Here is a 22,963-nt window from a genome sequence, read left to right on the forward strand (position 1 = left end):
TTTTCTGGATGAATGTCTACAGTGCGCAATGCACCACATGGTTAACTATTTCGGAAGGGAAAGCAGACTTGATCCTGCTGGAGAGAATCAAAGTAGTACAAAGAGTTTCCAGTGTCCCAACAGAAGGACCTTCACATGTCCAACACCACACTCTGAGTTTGAAACTGGCAGCACAGTGGGCTAAAGGGCAGAGAAGAAGCAGAATGGTTCTGTTCTGACTCCTTGATATCCCCAAGCTCATCAACGTCAGCATTAAAGATGAATAAGGCACAGTCTTTGCTATCATGTGTGCTGACAGCCTTTCTGAGTTCCAATAGGGGATATGATTGAAACTGTGAACCTTTGCTGTTTGAAGCAGTTTTGGAAAGAGGTGAAGCGATGAAACCAGCAGCCAGTGTAATCTCACTACCACTCTGTCCACTTTAGTTCCCCTTGATGACCTTCGACCTCAGGCACAACGTGGGTAAATGAGTTTTACTCCCTGTGAGTCTATGAGCGCAAGCATGTGACATACTGGAGACTAGCACACAGAATACAAACTTGAATGCATTAATGTTTGAACATGTCGCAGTGTCTTTTAAAGCATGTTCAGTCACTGCTTACGTAGCTCTTCAGTAAAATGAAATATATACATAATACTGTCAACATTTTGAACAGCAATTTATTATACTCTAACATTGACAGACAGAAAGATGAAAACAACAAGACGATACGGTATATTAATTTAAATTGAGCAAACATGCTCCATACCGATGGCCGAGAAGGCAGACATCTGTTCAGAGATTTAATGAAACTATTTAATATTTAATATTTATTAAAGCATTCAGGAAATATATTTTTGGTGCATTGTCTTGTGTAACCTAAGATCATTTGAATAAATAAACTGAAAAAATTCTCCAATATTAAATTAAGCTCTTAAGGAAAACTCTTTCTAAACATAGGTAATCATGCACAATCACACACGCACACACACGTACGAAAGGAAAAAACATTCTTTCATCTCTTTATAGATGACATAATCCAGTTTCATGGATTAAAGAACACTTCATAACAATGTGAGAGCCAGCAACATGAATAAAAGCAGCAAAAAAAGATACATTTCCGTTTTGAATCTGACAGCAACACATTCACATCTGTTGTGGATAGCTTGTCGAATTAATAGAGACCTACATGATCAAAAAAAGTATTCTTTCTAACCAGTACTGATGGACTGGTCTCTATGAGGTGTCAAATGCCTCCAACTCCTTAATAGATGGTACGGAAGGGATGTGGACCCCCTGCTTATCATCTGCAAAATGGGTTTCAGTGAAGTGAAGAACTATTGTTACAGAAACAACCAGTTAGGACATACAGACAGTACTTATGTTTATGGTTTGTCCAGAGCATAGTCTAACTACCTTTATTTTGACAAAATCTGTCAGAGCTCGATTAGGACCAGCAGGAAAACAGTTTACTGGTTATCGTAACATGATATACATTTATCCGGTAAACTCTTTTGCATTACAACCAACCAAAATTAGATTAAATATAGAGATATATGGTTATTATGTTGAATACTACTGTGGTTAGGCTGATCTTAGTGTTGCTCTTGATCAGTGCTCTGAGTTCATGTCAGGGTGAGCTGATGGCATGAAGCAGCCAGGTTACTGTATGTATCATACTGTAGGAAGTTCTTGACGATTGTTACTCAGTCATTGCCTCTTTGAAGAATCTGATCCAGGAGTTTCTGCAGAGAGTACATTTTACAAACATAGAATAACTGGAGGTTAGCCATAGATCGTTACCCTGTCTACCGCAGTGCCCCTCAAGTCCTTCCAAAGTCCACTAGAAAACCAGGCCAGATCCTCTACTCCACCACTATCTGCCAGGCCCCGCTAGGAATCAATAGGCCCGTGTATAGCAGACACCCTGAAGCCACCATCTGGGAGCGTCTCAGCCACATCATTCAGGTTTCCAGTGTCCTGTATCAGGATGTGTTAGAGCTGAGACATGGCCTGCTACCCTGTGTTATCTCAGGCTGCAGCGGTGAGGGTGTGGCTGGAGTGCCCGCCTGGTCACCCGCCTGCCCACCCGCCCGCCAGCCTGCTTGTGTGTGGGCTCTCTGTCTACAGCCGGACGAACGGGGGCACTGCTCTGGAGGCTGGGGCAGTGAAAGCTCTTTTGTCACAGTCAGAACACTGGCCTCATACACCAGAGCACAATGAGACTGTTCACAGTTTGGCCTTAACGAGGAACAGAGCGATGGATGGAGAGAGAATGAGAGAGGGGGTTGGGCTTGAAAGAGTGGGAGGCAGGAGCCCATAGTTTCTGACTAGATTCAATTCCAGACAGAAGTTCTGAATTCATAACCATACATAACCATCTGACCAACATCATTTATTGGAACAGAGATAGCTAAATAGTCCTATAGATCTGTGTGAGAGCATACCTAAGCTCAGATAATCAGCCATTTGACTGTAGAAAATCTTTTCACTGATAAAACATATCTGCCCAATATTTGTCAGACACCAATTAACTACCATGAAGTCCAGTGACAAATATACTTGTCCAATCATAAACTGCTGCTAAAAAGGAACTGAGAATTGTAAAGCATGTCAATAGCACCCTCTAGTGGACTTTGATTCAACGTAAACCAGGAAGCTTTGGAAGTCCGAAAGTTTCGGTGCACAGCATCAGATAACTAATATATACGTCTGCTTACTTGTTTGTGGGGGGTCACATTGTTGTGGATATATTATGACAATGCACATGATACTTAGTGCCATGAATAGCAAGTCAAACCAGAAGAGTGTGCTACTTACACACAAAACTGACTCTATAAACAAATTACCTTTTTGAACAGTTCAACTCTCTGTCTGTTGGTCTGGGAAATTACCCTCCTGTTCTCCTCCTCCTTTTTCCTCCTTACTTCTGGAAGGTTGTCATAATTCCTGTCAGAAAACCAAGATATTTCAGTCATGTGGGCTGAAAGCCAAATAGAATGTCAGAAGTTATCAGAGAATGACAATTCTTTGGCCATTGTTATCTGTATGAAAGAATATACAAATCTGTTTTTGTCAGCATTCAACACTCCCTTTCAGTTTCTCAGATGAAAAACTCTAAGTTTAATCAAGTTCATTATTTTTCACTAGATTGGGATGACACAAACATTGGAATGTAATGTACGCTTAGAAATCATGAACAAGCAGAAACACAATTTGAGTTCCAGAACTATTTTTTAAAAAGTAGTCCTATCTATAGTAAAGATGACCAAGGCCTTGTCTCTGATAGAGAGGACAGATATGAAGTGATAACAATGAGTGGAAAAACATATAAAACTAAAGATTAAGATTACAATTAAGATTGTATGCTCTACTTTCTGAACAAATATAAAACAAATGCTCTGGTGTATGGTACTAACGTGGATAGGCAACTGTGGAATACATTTAGATTTCCTGTGTGCTTACATTATTCACTAATCAAGAGAACTAGTCATTGGATACTAGTTAGTATGTTCTCATGTAAGCTTGCTATTAATAAGAGTAGATTGTGTCTATGTCTCAGGGTTAATAGATGTTTGAGATCAGGAGAAAGTACTGGCTAAATGGTCCTTGTCATGACTACAAGGAGAGCTCCAACTATGAACTCTGTAGTTTGAGTGGTCATGTGTTGGGAGCTGTGAATCTCTTTCTCTGAGACTGTCGTAACGTCATTACTGCCCGACTGTCACTATCTATGTTTACATTCTTGTGCCCTATAAAAGATGGTCCTCGGGCCTTCAGAGCGGAGAGAGACTTGATTGAGACCTAAGCCTGGTTTTGTGTTGTCATTTATTGTCAGAGGTCTGGTTTTCTCTCCCAATCTCCACATTGATAAATACTTATTAAAATCCAGAACTCAACTGAACTTAGTCACTTCGTTTATGAAGAGACGGACAAAACACTTTCTTCATCACAACTCACCGCTTGGATCTAAGATGCATCTCTTTCCCAGTAATGGCTCTGTCTCTGGGTCTGAAAAGGTTATCTGGGAAACGCACACCCATGCACACAAACATGCTTACAGTCAAGACAAGTACAACTGCACTCTCACTTTTCTTGAAGAAATCTCACTTTACCAACTCGGCTCAACTGCCAGAGAAGATTGATCTGACTTTGATCAAGATGGTGCAACAGCAAAGTCATTTCAACCATGAAAATACACTTGCTTGAAACCTGGCACCATCCATTCTGTACTATCTCATGTACACAATGGGCCGGAATTCTTTCAGATTAATGTTAATTGTTACCAGCAGGGGGCAGTCAATGCCATAAAATCTGATATACTGACGCCTCACATTTTCCATTAAACCTCCATACTCTGCTGGGATATCCGTACATCAGATAGAACACTGTGTAGAGACAGATAAACAACTCATCACATCTGAAGGTCACTACAATATTTCTACGGGATAGAGATGCCAGTCATTCTGAAGGTTACATATTTCTCAATAGCAGAATAGATCTGTAAGTGAAAGTCTGCAAGTGCACCAACTGTGGCTGGACATCTCATTTCTATGATGTCATATACAGCGGGCGTTGTGTTCGTAAAATGTGCAGAGAGCTGTGTGTATGTGTGTGTCTGTGTTTGTGTGCATGTGCTTGGCATACTGCCATCACAGCTGCAAAGGGACAATGGCTGTCACAAAGAGAAAGTGAGAGACAGACAGAGAGAGATAAAGAGCTACACTGCAGAGAGATATTGAAAAAGGTGCGTATGAGATAGAGATAGAGAAAGAGAGAGAAAGAGAGAGAGAAAGTGAGAGAGAGAGGGAGAGAGAGAGAGAGAGAGAGAGAGAGAGAGAGAAAGTGAGAGAGAGAGAGAGAGAGAGAGAGAGAGAGAGAGAGAGAGAGAGAGAGAGAGAGAAAGTGAGAGAGAGAGAGAGAGAGAGAGAGAGAGAGAGAGAGAGAGAGAAAGTGAGAGAGAGAGAGAGAGAGAGAGAGAGAGAGAGAGAGAGAGTAAAGTGAGAGAGAGAGAGAGAGAGAGTAAAGTGAGAGATGGGTTACCACTCTGAGGATTGGGCCTGGTGCAGTGTCCTCTCTTGTGCCTGAGCGCGTTCTCTGGCTGTGGGTCTGAAGAGTGCTGGAGCTCCCTCCTCTCCAGGGCCCGTCTCCCCAGCTCCCTCAGCCTTCCCTGGGAGCGACTGATGAAGTCAGGTCTAGACAGCTCCAGAGCCTCCTGCCAGAAGCACAGACATTAGCCCAATGAGACAGTGCAACAGCCCTGGGCCAGGGACAGACCCCTGCAGAACTCCACAGCCTCGGATGGACACGCTGCCGGACTCTTCCATCTGGTGAAGACAATTTCATCAGAGAGTTTCATGAACGCTGACACTTCTGGGGAACTTGCCCGGAGAGAAAGTGCTTTGGCTGGGCTCTTTATAGGTGTGTTGAGGCGTGAAGGGATTGGAGCAACACCCGGATTTTGTTGGACCCTGTTGTGATTGGTCCTTGGGTTTTCACAGGTAGCTACACCCCTCACTGTGGAAAGAAATGAAAGAAGGAGCTTAGACATGTGCAGTCGCAATTTTCCCATCAGTGCTCCTGATGGTACATCAAGGCTTCACCAACGTCTGTCATGCCCCTTAACTTATAACTTCTCATAAAAACCCTAGAAACACAAAGAAAGACCTTTACCCTAGCATTCAGTTCTGACATCCCTTCATACTTGTGACATTTGGAAAGTTCTCTGTTTTTGGTTAATTGTCTTAAAGATCCATACTTGATGGATGAGTAATGAGAAACTCATTACCTCCTAGCTAAGAAAGGGTAATAATACCGAGTATATTTCCCAAGGGCGATGAGTTTGATTCCTTTGCAGAAATGCCATTTGGTGTTGCTTTCTTGCTCAGTTGTGTTTGGAGTTTGATATTGGCTATGACGGCAGCGGCATTGAGGGCGAGGATATGCTCTGGAGACTGCTGTGACCTGGGTTCTGAGACAGTCACAACGTTTGTTACACACTGTGGACTGGGGGGGGGTTGAGAACACAAAAGAAGCTTTTGTGGGAAAGGATGAGTCCATAGAGACTTCAAACAACAGAATTAAAAATGAAATCAGCAAAATGATAGGGAGATGGTGGATGTTGTCTTCCTGCTGTTTTTGCTTTTCTTACCAAACGATGACCAAGCAACTCCTTATGAAGACAACAGGATGACTAAACAACACACAAACCATCTGGAAAATTCAGCTGAGAAACACAATTCACCTGACACATTTCGCAACTCGACCAATATCAAATATTTACTTTAGATAATGTGCCCGGCAGCTTTATTAATTAAATTATTACTGTAATAAGCATGATTAAAGCTTCATTAATAATTTCATGCACAGTAGCGACATTACAAATAAGCAAACATGAACACAGCAGATAATTCTTATGTCCTATGACTTATTCAAGTGAATGGATTGCTTTTGTAACTTTTGGACATTTTGAAATTCATCACAGTTTAAAACCCAGTTGGAGTTGAAACTGCAATTGAGGACTTGTGCTTAAAAATAGGCATTGTTCAATAGGTTATCACTAGGAATGGAGGAGAGAACAGATCTTTCTTCTGAGTTCTCTCTACATTTCTAACAGATCTTGATTCCCCTGGAAGCCCTGATGCTGCCTGGGAAAGCTGGCTGGGAATAGATTATGCATGCAAAACGATGTGTGGGAAAATGAAAGAAGGTGAAAATGAGAGATAGGGTGGGAGAGAGAAAGAGAGAGGGAGAATGCAAGACAGAGAGAGAATCTGTGGGCGGCGGCCCCCGCTTACAGTTGGTGTTATTTGACAATGGGCTGCCAAAGCAGATATCCAATGAAAGGCCCTGGTGAAGAGAGAGGAGTACTCCCAATACAATACAATAATACCTATCAATTATACATCAAACGTGAAAGACCAAATAAAACCCAAGTTCAGTGCCAGCATTCAGAAGTGTGGATACCTACAAAGCCACACACACACAGAAATATCTTTGAAGAGAAACTGTACACTCAGAACCTCTTGAAGATCAGAGAAAGCGATGCTTGAGTGTTGACAGTAGACTGGTGCAGTGAGACTCTACTGTACCTGGGGCCTGGATGAGAGTGAGTGGAGGGGGTTGGCTTCTTACTTCTGCCTGGAGTTTCTGTTGTTGCTGTGGAGCTGTTGCTGTCTCTGCCACTGGGTGACCTGTGTTGCTAAATTCTGTCCCTGCACTGATAGGGAATCCAAAGGCAGCATGTCTGTCCAGTCCAATGGCAGTGTCTTTGACAGAGTCAGTATGCATCTCTCCAGGAAGTTCCACGCTCCATTTCCTGGGTGGAGCTTGTGTGCCAATCATCTCCGGGCTAGGTTCACTGTGTCCAAACATGCTGGCGTAGCAGCTTACAGGTCTCCTGGCCTTCACTGACCTCGCCCTGTTCACCTTCTCTGTGGACGTGTCGTTGGTGGAGGAGCCGGTGACGTACAGACACAGGGTAGACCTGTGGAGGGTGGATCCACTCTCTGGCTCTCTTGGGTAAACTGTAGTGGCCCCGTTTGGGCTTGAAGAAGAGTTTGTACTTTCTGGAGAATGTTCTAGATGTTTATAAAAGGGTGCGTCATTGTGGTCTGGAGACTCTAATGAGCCTTGTTGCCAGAGGCTGTTTTCTCTGTACACCCCCTCTGTGTAACTGTGCCTGTACTCAGTCTGCCTGCTCCCCAACCCCCCCTTGCCAGCACTGTAGCGCTCCCTGTGCTCAGTCACCTTAATGATGGTGGCCTTCCTCCTTCTCACCACCACTTCACAGCTGTGGTCCCTCTGGGGCTCACAGGAGACGGGGGTTCTGGGGCCCTGGGGCCCATTCAAAAGAACAACAGGGGAGCACGGGTTCATCCTGTGCTCTGCCACCTTGACTATGCTGGCCTGCCTGAGGGTGGTGTGGTCAGGCGAGTGGGGCTCCGAGGGAAGGGGGGCCCGGGGACGAGATGACGAGGAGTGGAAGCTAGGCTGCTCACCAGGGCTGGAGGGGCGACTGGATCCAGGAAGGCTGGATGTCCTGGTCACCTTCCTGGAGGAGATGGTGATGGAGGAGAAGCTGGTAGTAGACTTTGGGACAAGAGCTGTCCCAGCAGAGGGGGTCTGTGTGTGTGAGAGTGTGGGAGGGTTGAGGAGGCTCACTGCTCTGTGAGTAGGGGCAGTTGTTCCGCACGGTTCTCCACTTGTCTTTCTGTGCAGAGGCCTTTTGCTGTGGGACTCTGGTTGAGTCCGACTGTGATGGTCATTCGGTTGAGTTCCACCACTCATGGGTGATGTCCTATTAATGGTCCATCCCCTCCTTAAAGCCTGCCAATTAAGCAGCCTGTTCCCCTCTGCTAAGGTGTGGCATCCCTTGTCAGAAACCTTTGTGGGAAGAGATGACAAGAGACAGTATGCAAAAATACACTTTAATATCTAATACTACTATTTGTATTGCAATAGTTCACACTTGTGTCAACATCTTTCTTTATGAAGGATCGCTTCAGCAGTGACTTGGCCATGTTGTCCTTCAATACTGCCTGTGTGTTTTCCTGTCATATGACTGTTTCTCTATGCACGATGCAGTCATGCCCCACTAGCAAGCAGCCGCAGTGGTTTCAGCCTCCATAGCCAGCGCACAGCGTGACTTAAAACCCCAAACCTTCCTCTGAATAGCAATGAGACGGTATATAGAATATCTAGTCTGCAGGTGGGAGGGGGAGACCAGAAGCCTGAGCCAACAGTGGTTTCTACAAAAGTTTATTGAGGAGAAACTGTAAAACGGATACAGTATCACAGTACACACACAGTCAGTTTAAGCAGACTTTTGTATGCTCTGCTTTCTGATATTCTGATATTTTTATTCTTTGGCTTCCGAGTAAGTTTAGGGTCACTCGTGCTCACTGTAATTGTGTTGTTTGTCTGTATTTATTGTTGTTCTGCCCTATACTATTTGATGATTTTGTACAGCACTTTGGTTGGCATTGGCTGTTTTTAAATGTGCTCTATAAATAAAACAGACTTGACTTGACTGCTTTCTGAACAAATCCAAAACGAATGCTCTGGTGTATGGTACTAACATGGATAGGCAAATTAAGTATAAAATAGAAAATGGTCTTAATGAATTACATAATTTTTTCCTTCCTGTGTTTATGGAAAACAAACTGCCTGTGTCTAACTAGCTAATTACATTGTTACAACTGTGCTTGTTGCCTGCTTCCGAAGAGTATGTTAAAAACAACAAAATATCATGTCACAAAGTAATTTACCTGTGGATCAGTGTGAGTCTCTTGATCTGGGAGACACCATGTCCTCACACTCATGGGATTGGGTCTTGCTTGACTCCTCTCTTCTGCTCCGTCTGTGTAGAAAGAAAAACAAAAACCTGTAGTTTGCTTTAAGACAGACACATAAACGCACACTCCCACAAACACACAAGCACACATTCCTATTTCCGTGTGGAGTGTTGACATTGTCAATAACTGACGTTGGCACAAGGGAGGGATTCTCCCAGCAGGAAGGGCCACTCCAGTAGCACCTCATGGGAAGACTGCAGTTTTCTCTGCCCGTCTACTTGTCTGCTTGTCTGTCTGTCTGTCTGTCTGTCTGTCTGTCTGTCTATCTGTCTGTCTGTCTGTCTGCTTGTCTGTCTCTCTGTCTGCTTGTCTGTCTCTCTGTCTGCTTGTCTGTCCATCTATCTATTTATCTATCTATCTATCTGTCTGTCTCTTTGTCTGCTTGTCTGTCTATCTATCTATTTATCTATCTATCTATCTGTCTGTCTGTCTGTCTGTCTGTCCGTCTGTCTGTTTGTCTGTCTGTCTGTCTGCTTGTCTGTCTGTCTCTAGCTGTTGGTCTGTCCAAACCTCTATCCGTCCGTCTGTCATTTAATCCTAATAAAATCCCACTAAATGTGAAATTCAAGGCAACCTCCAAAACATGCTTCTGCAGTTACCATGGTGATGTGCAGGCAAGTTGGGGGTAACACTTGAAGACTTGTGCAAATAGAATCTGACACACTGGCATAAACTGCTTGGTACAATTTTAGGTAGCGGGTATATTGCTGGTTGAGACAGTTACGTAAAGGAATTCTAGGTTACAATGTAGAATGTCACAAGAAATCGCTAAAGGAAGGCAGGTGACATGAACTTCAGACCAATTTAAATGAATGAATACCTGATCTACTGAACATGGTTAACATGACAAAATCCTGATACTGGAAAGTGGGTGAATAGCTATTGGTAATCCATATTTCCTATATTACCAATCATGTATTCAGTAGGATCTCCTGAGGTCCTTTGTTTACCACAAAAAGAAAGCACTAGTTTGATGATGACTGTGAATAAAACCTGAAATACTGAATTTCCTGGTTGATTTAAAAAATATGTTGATGTCTCTTTCAACGGTCTTTGATTTGTTTTCACAGCACAGGGCCCTGTAACATGTGAGAGATGTATGACTGAACCCTTTCCTAACCCTAACCCTCTCCAACAGTCTGCTCAGTAGGCCTCTCATCAACACGTTCAACTCTCTCCAGACCCCAAAGCCTTATGTTGTCAGACATGTCCAGTGAAGCATGTACAATCATGCTATGTTCATCTTCTTGGAGATACTTCCAACATGCATATTCATAGCTCCCCACCTGATTGACGGAAATGCAGAAGCATTTCTGGGACTTCATTACAATGAGAAGCATCATATTCATGAGACTTGAGTGTCTGTACAATGAATATGTATAAGGTGTTCATGTGACAAATGTTTCTCTGAAACAAGCTGAAAGGGAATAAGAATGATCCGCTTTTACGTAAAAGGTAGATCATCGACGGTTCATTTGGAATCAGAAAAATATAACCATGTTGGTTTTAAACTGCTACAGTCTACTCTGGGCCAAGACTCTGATTAAAAAAAAAAAAAATTTACTCTCCTATTCTGTTGAGTTCTAGATTGCTATAATTTGGGTTAGCAGCTAAAACCCTGCCATGATAATCAATGTGTGAAAAAGAAGTGATATTGAAAAGAGCAGGATTGAGATATCTGGAGAAGAGAGGCTTGTTGTCAAAGATTAGCTTCGAAGGACTTCTCTCTCATTTGCTCAGCAATCCCCCTTGCCCTCTCCTTCCTTTATGCTCTTAATCTTACAGTGCCCATATCTGCTAAACATCATTCTCTTTGATATTACATAAAGCAGATGGAACGGGCTCTATTTGAAATGCATTTTATGGGGATTGTCTTTCATCTCTGGGAGGACAGGGACCAACTCTTGGTTTCATTTGTGAAGGCCCTTCCAACACATTGGCAAGTCGGTTCTGAAGTGAACACCCAAGCCATCTCCAGCTATTTTAGTTGCTTTTGCTATGTGTGTAGTCAAGGCAAAAAGAAAGCTAGTTAGTAGTGTTTGGACTTAGCTGAACCTCACGTACCCGTGTGTCTGAAGCCATTCTCTTTGCCAGGATTCTTCAGGAAGGTTGGGGTGATGGGTTGTTTTAATTTCAACTGGAAAACGGAACAAACGGAAGGCAGAGAAATTATACATTACTACAAGGAGATAACCTTAACATAAAAAATGACTGTGATTGTCCCCCACCCACAAAACATTTTTTCCCCACCATTTTGTACACAAAATATGTTGAGTTTCAAAAGAACTTCAGACCAACTTACAAATGAGCATCACAGTAAATCTAAAGTCCATGACATAGGTCACATAGAGTATTTCCCATGAGACAAGGACTAATCATGAATGCTGAGAATGCTGGACTTGTGACAAGACGTTAATTTAAAAGCTGTATTGGTAAACAGTCATTGACTTTGCTCTTGATTTGGGCACGGACAATCAAAGAGAGCTAAGCTCTGTCTCGGTGGTTGCTCCACATTGGTTGTAAAGCTGTTGAGAAGGCACTGAGATTCTGCAGAGTAAGCAGTTTTTACACAGTGCCAGAGCCAGGCCTCCTCCACGGGTATGTGGTAGTGTTGACTACTAATGACTCTCAGTGGTGTCTTTGTTAGTGTCTGCCTTCCGTGGCACCATTCACCAACAGCTCCATCACTCTGTATTTTACCCTGAGGTCCCGAGCTCTCTGTTTCTGTCTCTCCTTCCTCTCTCGTTCTCTGTTTAGCATCATAATCAGAATGGCTGACAGGAATCCAGTGCCAATGTTGTAAATCAGACAATATTTTCTGTGGATGCATCTGCACCTGAAAACCGAGACTGTGTAAGTAGCATTGCTTACAGCACCACCACCCCCCACCCCCCACCCCACCCCCGGTGCAAAAGTGTTATTGTGATTCAAACTTGAGTTGTATATTTGAGATATTCCACTGCACAGCCCAAGAACAGAGATTTTGAGCCATTCATCTGGTCACAGGCCATTCTATGACAATATTCAAGTGCTGCTCCAAAATGTTTTATACCACCAAGATAAACATATGGTCTCAACACATGCTACAGGTCCTAACAGCCTCGGAAGCAGCAGGTCTTACCTGGCTGACAGGGTTCTCCAGGTAAGAGTTTTGGCCAGGAGAATCTGCCACTGTGATGTTCCTTTGGATTGGCAGCCAGCCTATTCTAACTGGGGCAAGAGAGCTGAGTTTGGCCTGCTCTTTCCCAGGGGCCTGCTTGATAGAGGCTTTTTCCCAACTCCCTCGACGCTCTGGATTGTGGAACAGTTCATCTTTGAGGGAGCCCTGGCTGCCTGCTGGTGAAATATCACACAAGCTGGGGACCCCACGTGAAGAGAGATCCCCACTGTTCATGTACGGAACACCCTGATATGGTGATTGTTGGAAAGATCCAAGTTGCTCAGTGGAAAGGCTCGGTAGGGATGCATTTTTGTTGTAAAAAGGTCCCCTTTGATCACAGGCAGGGCCTCCAGAATGGCAGCACTGCATCCTCTCCAGCTGCTGCATCCAAGCGTCCTTCTGTGCTCCTTCAATTTCACTCTGGGGCTGGGGGACACGCTGGGTCGGGGTGCCACAGGGGACCACCTCCACCTCAGACTTCAGGCCCTCCCAGTAGGTCTCATCCCCTGAGCTCCTCCAGCCAGCAGCTCTGCGCAGGTGGCCAGCTGGCCTTCGGACAGCCATTCTGCTGGTCTCAGGTAACCACAAAGAAGCTCTCCGGTTTCAACCCCCAGGCAGAGGACCTTTATTGTCAGTATTAATGAAAATAACTCCCCTGGTTACCGAGAGGCATTCCAGAAAAGCATTTGTCAGGAAATCCAGCCAAGTCAGACTTTCAACTCAATGAACTAAGAAACAAACATAACAGTTTCATCATTAGAAAATTCTCAAATGGAATAAAAAGTAGATCAGCAGTGGCTACCTTCTTTCTTTGAGACTGCAATCCCACACTATAAAAAGGAAGGCTGAAATCTTAGAAAATTCCACAGCAAAACTTGTAAATACTTTTAAATGTACCTTTATATCCTTCAGATGTGTCCTAGTTGTCACAGTTTGAGATATATCATTCCTGCTAGGTCTTAAGAAGAAAGAGGTGCTACTGGTCCTGTCTCCAGTCAGCCATGTGTGACAGTGTGGGATGGTTTGACCAAACAAAAGAGTTACTGAGGAGAGGAACAAGCATCCAATAGCAGGAGAAGAGAGAGGGAGAGAGAGACAGAGGGAGATAGATATACACAGAGAGACAGAGAGAGAAATGAATACAAAAAATAATTTTTTACAAAAGACATAGGTTTTTCATCTACCTTAAGTTCACAGACACAAAATTCAGGGACACATAGGAGAGATACATAGTGTATGCTGTATCGAAACAAACCAATTTACCACTTTGTCACCCAAAACATGTAATGGACCACAATTCATTAATGATCTTTACATATTTTCAAAAACTCACCAAATTCTTTCATGATTTATACTTTAGACTTCTTCCTCTTTGCCATTGTCCCAGATCTCCAGACAAGACTGCTTTTCTTCCCTGGGTCTCGTGGTTGGTGCTTGATGAAGCACCCCTGTCCTCCAGCTCTCTAGCCCTTCCATGTGATTCCTCAAAGACAGCCTGATGAACGGGCTCCAAGGCTTGTCCCAAGACTTTTTTGAGACTTCATAATATATCTACAGGCTATGTTCAGCTATATTCAATGCTTCAGTTGTTATTTGTAACTAAGTAAATAGGCTGTCTAAAATGTTTTGATTGCCTCTTTAAGGTCAGATAATACCAGTGGCTTTGTAATGCTCTGTGTCTAAAAAAGAGTAATTCTCCTCTTACATCTATTTTGACATATTTTCTATTTTTAACACTCAGCCCACCATTGTATTTTAAAGGCTTGGTTAATAATTATTGTACATAACAAAATAAAATATTCCTGCCATGGAATCTATGTAAAATGATGCTCAAAATTTCACCTTTCATGTGGCATAAAAGGCAGTAGAATAACCCTTTTTGTGGGTAATCTTTCAATCTTGAACTGAATGAGCTGTAATGCCCTCTGCTGGAATAATCTTTAACCACTTTCTACTTTTTTCTTCTTCAGCAAAGCTATTGGAAACGGTTGCTGTAAGCAACAAAATATTGGTATTCTAAGTTATGGGGGAAAGTTTTCTCTGATAAGTTATTAAGGATGGCAGTTTTTAGATTAACTTAAATAAACATCAGCAGGTTCATTGGTGTGCACTGCCCGGGTGTATCTCTCTGATGTGTCTCCGTGCTTTGAGCTTTGAGGGACAACCCTGCCTCAGATCAACATTGCACAGCTCAAAACATGAGGGTACCTCAGCTCATCATTAAAGGGTTTAGGGAAAAGGATGTCAATGGAGGATGACACACTGGAGAATGTGTGTGTGTTTGTATGACTGAATGATAGAAGACAGAGAACTGCTAGAAATAATCCATCGCTTGAGTAACCTGCCACACAGATTGTGTCTATCGATACTTCAATTAATGAACGGGTCATCCTTTATATCTTAATGCACGACATCCCTTGGTTTCTCAATAGGTGGCAAAAAAAAACTACGTCTTATTTTAGGCTATACCTTTTTGAAAAGTTTGGTAAACCTTTACTGATCAAATCTTGAGGGTTTAAGTTGGTTGAGGGGCAGTTCTATGGGCGTATGTGAAGCCCTCTTTGACATGGCTTGTAAAAAGGGCTATACAAATACATTTTGATTTGATTTTGAAATCATAAATGTTCCAACACAGTTGAAAACAAAAACAGATAATAAATGCAAAATGTCTTCACTTATGTGGAAAATAAACAAATAGGACTTCAATTATATAGTCCAGTGGCCAGCTACATCACAACAAAAAAGTTTTGTGTCGTGTTGAATTTGTACCCCCTTGTGGAGCATCCTGTCAGTGGTTGAAAATGGCCGTCCGATGTGGCTCTCTTCACTCACAGTAAGAACAAAAAGTGTAAAGAAAACGGAGGAATAATATTTTATAGCCACTGCACTGGGAAACGTTTTACGCAATTGAGAATGTCTCGCTGGGTACCTACCAAAAAAGAAAAGTATGGTGTTGGTAAGTAAGAAACTTTTCATGCTTTCTCGTTAGCTTCTCCATGCTACTTCACATCAGATTGGATAAGTTAGGGAATAATGGTTTTGATACGTCCTAAATCCTAGTGCTGTGTAGGCTGTCTTCATTCCAACAGTATTGGCTTGAATCACGTATTGTTTAGTTGTTTATGTTCCTGAAGATTGTGACTGGGATACGATTAATATATTGTTGAAACAGGTTTGTCAACATGTTTGCATGAAGGCGAAGTAAGGAATCCCTGCCTTTTGTGAGTGTAGCCAGCGTACTGTGTGCATTGGGAATTGTCAAAGGCGCGCCTAGTTGCAACAGTGTTTCCTGTGGTGGGGCCTGCCCAAGCTAGAAATCGTGGGATAGACTTGTTACTGCCCGTTTTGAGAAGATCGAGCACGCCTTCTCGACTAGACCTACAGAACTTGACACTGACCATATTGTTTTGAAGACTGACAGTACTAAATATCTTCCAAGCATGTTGTTGCAACCTCTGTTTTCATTTGCAGTGTGCTAACCGTCCCTACTCTGTACTGAATATTAGGCCTTTGTAACTCCATTGTTACTCAACAGCTCTCTGTCATTTATAATTTGCTAGCTATAAAAATAATCAATCTCCAAAAACGTAACTGCTGTAGATGCTAATAGCCAAACTGTAATAAGGTTTTTAACTTGGTAGCACACATTGCCACCCACTTCCAGACGTTACCTACGGAGTCAGGCATGGGAAAGGGGTAGCTTCTTAAACCAAGGATCCTACCAAGGATTAGCTATCATTGCCGGATCATTGTCTATTTTATCATGTCTAGATGAACACGTTGATCATAACTTCTAATATTATGAAAGCTATTAGTCAAGTGAACTGAAGACAGAGTAGGCATATTGGTTGGAAGTACACGTTAGTTTGAAAATATCCTGTGTCGGCCACACTGCACTTAATGAGCAGTCTTTGAGACCTTTCTATTATCATCCACAGAGAAGCCCAGTTTCTGTTTCGGCAGAAGTTCTGGTATGATTTTTTTGTATCTAAGTTTATGTGTAGCTGTATGTTTCCTTTTTCAAGTGTAGAGTAAAGTAGGTTTATTTTGATTACCTCTGAGTGTTAAGGAGGCTCTCACTTAAAAAAATGTCTGCTGTTTTTCAATTGGAATTATTTCCCTACATAGGCTATCTTCTTGAACTTTCTGTCAACAAAAATAATATCTAGGTGCATAGATGGAGTGAGCAGACTTAGTGAGGTCATTCATGGTTGCCACTCCAAAATAAAAGAATGTTCCCATTAAGCCTTTCAGAGCTGTTTTGGGGTTTTTCACAAGCTTGCTTTCAACTTGTCAGACCTAGCAGAGGTCTAAATACTTTGTATCCTATCCTGGAGTGGGAAAACAATTAATTCCGATGGTTGATCAGATGGGGATCAGATGGCTGAGCGGTTAGGGAGTCAGACTATTAATCAGAAAGTTGTTTGTTCGATTCCCGGCGGTGCCCAATGACATTGTGTCCTTGGGCAAGGCACTTCACCCTACTTGCCTCGGGAGGAATGTCCCTGTACTTACTGTAAGTTGCTTTGGATAAGAGCGTCTGCTAAATGTAAATGTAATTCAGAACAGATTTTATTAGTATGTTAGTATATAAAATTCCCACCTCATCTGAAAAGCATGAACAATCTGAAACAATGTGGTCTCAATGTGTGCTTACGGTGCGTTCACACTGCAGCGGGGCGGGCAGAGCGGGGCGTCGGCTTCCCATTCATTTTCAATGAAACCAGGTGTTGACGCTCGCGTATGGCATTGTGGGAAGGCGAGCGGGGCGTCGAAAGTTGGATTTTCTCAACTTTATGTAAATGAGGAGCGTGAAAACGCCCACGTTGGCCAATTGGGTTGGTTTCTTGTTTCTTGTAACATAGCCTCTGTACGATTAAAGAGACGTTAACAAAAAATGTATACCTGGCGCAGGGTTGCCGAGGTTGTCGGTGTACCTGGTGTGTTAAATTCAGTCTCGTCACTTTAGCTAGCTACAGTACGTAACTAGCTCTAACTTTCTTCTGTGCTAGCTGCATGTTGTACTAGTTTAGCTGCAGTAGTCTAGTTTACCCAGCACACGATTGACATTCAACGTTGAAATGCTGGTTGGCAGTCAGCCATACAGTAAATGTGTAGTGGCCATAACGAACGTTACCGGAAAAATGTTTGAAGTGCTGTACAGTACTGTAGCCTATAGCCTAGTTGACAAGATCATGCAACATCTAGTCAGCGTATCTGATTCCTTGCATCATGCCGTGTAAAAGCTGTATTTTGATTGAGACAGGAGCACCTATATTTATATCAATAATGATCGATATTGTAAGTACATGAACCCAAGTCTGCACACTTGTCCATGACACCGTTTTACACAAACTACAACAGTGACCTTGGAGAACTACAACTCTGTATTAACTTTTCTAACACACCCCCGAGCGTGGTGCACTGTGGGAAGGCCAGCGGTGCAGAGCGGTAAAAAACGCTGCAGTGTGAATGCACCGTTACCTTCCTGATGCTCCCATACCCACATATTTGTCGTCATAAAGAACAGGTGCGTTATAAACCTTGTTGTGCACTCGAGTCAAATCCAAATGAATAATGAGTGTCAGGTCCCGAACTATGATTGTGGACTTAAAACATCAATGATGAAGCGGTCAAAGGGATGCTCAAATCAACCTTGCGACCCTTCAGTTAAATTCAGATCCACAGCTTCTTTGGTGTTACACTAGCAAAGCCAGTATGACTCAGAGACATTTTAGGAGCATGGCCTCTCACATGTCTTAGTCGAGAGGAGCTGTAAGAAGCCTGGATCTTCAGATGTTTGTTATGGGATGAATGATCAGTTTCCTGATCCTTTAAAGAGTGGGTTATATTGCACACTATGTCCAATCAGTAGGATTGAGGCAACCCCTAAGAAAGAGGGTTGTGGAGCTTTAAGTCTAGAAGACCTGGAGGATCTCAGACATAAGGGACACTCAAATTGGTTATGTATCAGTATTCCTGACACTTAAGAAAGGACCTCCTTAGAACTTTTGTAGTCATGAAAGTATTCAAAGTATTCTTAGAGCAGACCCGGCTTAAAATGGTTTAGCTGCGTGTTTGGCTTACTTGATTACTGAACCTGTTTTATTTTGTTGGCTGAAGTCAAGTCCGGGTTGCAGAGCTGCCAGATAAGGAAATGACACTTCCTTCAGATCAGTTCCCGCCATGCAGCCTACACAGGGGCTACAGTTCCAGTCAGGACAATAGTACACACACACAATCTTATCTCAAGTGTTGCTATGAATAGAAAGAGGCAGGAATCTGGTTGACCTTCGGCATTGTTTTGCAGAGTGAATGCCGGTTTGGTTTAAAACCTGTAGTCTTGACTTTTTCCTACAGCCACTTAAGCACAACACATTGGGAGGGAATATATAAACTGTCGTGTCTTCAGCCAATGACTGATTCGTCAAGCCCTATGTATAAACTGAAACAAACCATCTACCACCCACAAATTGGGTGTCATGTAGTCACAGGGATGAGTAATATTAAAGCAATAACCCAGTCTTAGTGATAGACTTTTACTTACCGTGAAATGACTTTTGTTGGTTTATATGGCAGCTGTTACTGTATAGAGAGAGGAATTATCTCTCTATATTTTTAGGTATGAATACATGTTTTCTAAGACCACAAATTGTGGTAGGAAGTGTTTTGATAGTGTCCTTCTCATTTGTTTAATTGACGTATTGAGCCATACAACCGCTCTATACATCACATCATCATTAGGTCATGGACACATCCACCTGTGGCCATGACCTGGCTGAGACTTTCTCACGTCGTGCAGCTGTGTTGTTTGCACTGTGGTCGGACAGAGTTCCACTTGCTGTGTGATCTTCCTCTTTCTCTCACGCTCCAGTCAACATTGTCTATAAGAGGGCCTGTCACCATTATGACAGCGACTGTCTTAACAAGTTAGTCTATATTTAAAATAGATAGTGGTTAAAACCCAGAACTGAGAGGAACTGATCATATCAGTTCATACAAGGTTTATAGTTTGCCTTTTTAGTTACTCACATTTTGTAGTCACTCTCTGTTTTGCCTATTTAACTTTAATTAAAAGTCTAAATCATTTTAATTGACTTTTTTGTTCATTGATATTCTAATGCTGTACCCGCAAAACCATCTTAGTTTGGATTTGATGTTTTCATTCAATCATACTAACGTTGGCCCTCCCCCAGTACATGCACTCACACTGTGGAGGTCACAATGACTTTGCTGTTGTTCTCTCAGAAAGGGAATGAGCTCCTAAACTATGGGCCTAGCTTTCTTTCTCTAAGTCTGAGAAGATTGCACCCCATGCTTGCTGTGCTTGGGTTTATAAGACACAATACATTATTTAATTTAATCACTGCATAAGTGATCTCACGCTGTCCTCGATAGTTACTCCCCGCTGACAGAAATTTCGATATTTTCTCTTGGTGCCAGAACGACTCTTCAAACTGTCACCATCTGGTTTGTAAATTAAGATGAAGCATTGAATGACCATGACTGTAAAACTTAAACTTGCTCTATGAGGAGAGGGTGTCCCTTCCAAACGTATTTTAGAGGCATCTGAAATTGACGTGCAGGCTGTAGTAGTAAACTTCTCTGAGTCTGTTGATAGAAGGTTGGTTCCACCATCACAGCATCACTATTTACTGCTTTACGTGGTTATTGTTTACTAAACTATACAATGACATTAATTGCAGTAGTTGAGTTGCCCCGTAGTGTAATGAACTGCCTTTCTTATTGCGTGCACCAATAGTGCTAACTGTTGATAGCAACAAACAAATAACAAATAGTTTATTTTTCCATTTCCATTTATTCATTTAGCAGACGCTTTTATCCAAAGCGACTTCTAAGAGGGGCTTTACAAAAGTGCATAAGTCACTGGTCAAAACAACGAGATAGCCCCAAACATTGCGGGTAGCCAAAACATGAAGCATACATTGTGAAAAACCAAACAAGTGCCAAAGGGAAGAACCATAAGAGCATGTAGTTAATTACGATACAATTAAACAACATGAACCTCAAAAAGTGCAAGAGTGTACCTGTAGAGCAAGCAACAGTATAATATTTCACAGCGAGTACAATCATTTTTAATCAGTTACAACTAACCAACAAGAGCAACACGTCTCTCAATAAAAGTCATTGTGATCCTGGAGGAAACTAACATCAGGTCCAGCAAATCATTCCTAAGTACCTTTGTGCTCCTGGAACAAGTTAAGCCTAACTTAAGCCTTTTCTTGAAGGTGGGGAGACAGTCAGTGTCTCTGATGGAGGTGGGGAGTTGATTCCACCATTGGGGGGCCAGACAGGAGACAGGGCCATTTAATTACATAATACGATTTGCAACAATGACATGCAAAGAACAGTGTACAAAAAGTACGCAATCAAGCAATTCCACCTCGAGTATACATGTAATGTGGTATGTTATTGATTTGTGTGTGTGCATCAGTGACAGATTTCTGTGGAACTGACCCTGACATCGCTTTTCAGCAGCAGCCGGTTTGTCTTTCAGTGGCAGAGGGGCATGCGTACCGTCCACCTCCTCCCCCGCCTGTTGACACCCCCAGCCGGCTCACACCCCCACCTGGCTGCTGGTGGAGGGGGTGGACTCCCTCAGGCACCCTACAGCCCAGCCTCCCTATAGTGGGTCCATGCCAGGCGGCCTCAGTAGTATTGTCCTGATGGAGGCCTGCTGTGCCACTCTCGCCTCTAGACAGATGGCTAATGCTGTGACCGTGGCCCTGCTCAACACATGGCCATGCACTGAGCCATGTGTTACACACTCAATTACGTCTAGCGTTCCAGGTTGCACTGCGCTAATTGCATTATATCTCAATTGACAATTCAGTGCTTGGAACCACTGATATCATTTTGATTTGCCGAAAGATGCTTTGTTTTGAAGTCGTAAAATAGAAATGAATGTGCCCATGTTAATGGTTGCATCGGGGCTTACGGGTTAATGAAGCACCCCCTAGTCAACTGCAGCACTGGAATCAACTCGTGAACAATGACGTTTTATGCTTGGCCGTTTGCGAGGCAGGTGCAACACGGAGGGGGACATTCATACTGTTGTTCTCTTACTGAGGCGCTGTGCGAGTGTCCCGGCTGAGCGGCACAGTGGCTGAGCTGACAGGGCGTGGGGGCAGGGCAGAGATCAGCTGACCTCTGCTCCTCAATGGAGAGCAGTGGGGCAACAGGAAAAGCATCCTGGTAAAAATCCCTCTTAATGACTAAATAAATACAAAGTCCATTTTTAGCGTGCTCGCCAACATCGCTGGGGGTTTAATCTCCTGCAGCGCAAACAACTTTTCTTTCCGGAAATATCGCTGCTCTGTGGTTGTATGTGGAACAAAACGTCTGTGTCATGTCTGCCGAAGACTCTCCCAGAATCTGACAGTGTCTGTACCCTCACCCAACCTGCTGACAGACTTGAATGTCACATCTCAGGAGGTTCTCAGCAATTGCAAATGGGCAGAGCCTATTTACGCTTGTATTGGTTGAACACCTTGACAGAGGGTTGTCTCCAGGCTCCTGCTAAGGGAGGTGGCTGTCATAGATAGCGGTCTGCAGCGATCAAGGCTTAGTTTGCGGAGGCAGAGACAGCCATTCAGTCTTGCTGGCATTGGATGACGTGGCCTATTGTGTGGCGCATGGCTAATGCTTGATAAAGTCCGAGCAGGAGGCAAACAGAGCTGGGCCTGAGTGGCCGTTCAGCATCACTGGGTGGTTGGCAGCTCTGTCTTATCATCTTTTGAGATTCAAATAATTAATCTCACTGATGTAGTGTCAATGTCTTTTGATGGAGCTTGTTAATTCAGTATGCTTGGCTAATGTCACAGGTGCCACTGTGTTACTCATCAGTATTGCTGATGAGTAACACATTTCATAAACATTGCTTTAGCCAGCTAGGCCACCCAAAAGCTTGCACTGTGACGATGCTGATAGGTGGTATTCATACTAAAAGACTGAGTGAGCTGTACAATTGGCCATTGCATTTGAATGGTATTAGTTTGACTTCGAGACTAATATCTACACTGTTTTCCTCAGTCCTACTCCTGTAGCATAATATAGAGTTAGTTTGTTGTTAAAGGTCCCATGACATGAAATGTTCACTTTAGTAGGTTATTTAACATTAATATGAGTGCCCCTAGCCTGCCTTTGGTCCCCTAGTGGCTAGATATTTTGATAGGTGTAAACCAAGACCTGGATATTCTTCTCCGCCTTTGAGAAAATGAAAGCTGAAACGCTCGATTTGGAAAAAGCTTGTTTTATGACGTCATAAGAGCCAAGGTTACCTCCCCTTTCTCTGCTTTGCCCGCACAGAGAATTTGGCCCACCAATGAGAAAATGAGCTACGACCGTGTAAGCGCGATATTGTTTTTCCTCGCGACATCATGGCTGGCGAACGACCAAAGCATGGCAGTAAGCCCCTCCTCTTTCTTCCTCATAGGATTTAAAGC

At 43.0% G+C, this 22,963-nt stretch overlaps 2 protein-coding genes across 3 annotated transcripts in view; one reads left to right on the forward strand and one right to left on the reverse strand.

The window, feature by feature from the left end:
* Positions 1–657: 657 nt before the first annotated feature.
* On the reverse strand, positions 658–13,222 carry c13h10orf90 (chromosome 13 C10orf90 homolog). The gene is made up of 10 exons (XM_084670293.1): positions 12,459–13,222; positions 11,402–11,474; positions 9,251–9,342; positions 7,073–8,366; positions 5,797–5,952; positions 5,368–5,498; positions 5,025–5,196; positions 3,942–4,005; positions 2,831–2,930; positions 658–1,726 (listed from the first exon to the last, which is right to left on the reverse strand). Exons 1-10 carry the CDS (start codon positions 13,059–13,061, stop codon positions 1,688–1,690), a joined length of 2,724 nt encoding a protein of 907 aa, XP_084526419.1. The 5' UTR covers positions 13,062–13,222; the 3' UTR covers positions 658–1,687.
* Positions 13,223–15,287: 2,065 nt separating this feature from the next.
* The window catches only part of dock1 (dedicator of cytokinesis 1), a 202,626-nt gene continuing 194,950 nt past the window's right edge, over positions 15,288–22,963 (forward strand). For both annotated transcript variants that reach the window (XM_084671137.1, XM_084671138.1), the window contains exon 1: positions 15,288–15,453. In XM_084671137.1, the coding sequence (XP_084527263.1) occupies positions 15,411–15,453 (43 nt within the window). In that variant the 5' untranslated portion in view covers positions 15,288–15,410. The remainder of the gene's footprint in view (positions 15,454–22,963) is intronic.

This window comes from Hypomesus nipponensis, chromosome 13 (genome assembly GCF_054491055.1).
Source record: "Hypomesus nipponensis isolate SF chromosome 13, ASM5449105v1, whole genome shotgun sequence".
NCBI lineage: Eukaryota > Metazoa > Chordata > Actinopteri > Osmeriformes > Osmeridae > Hypomesus > Hypomesus nipponensis.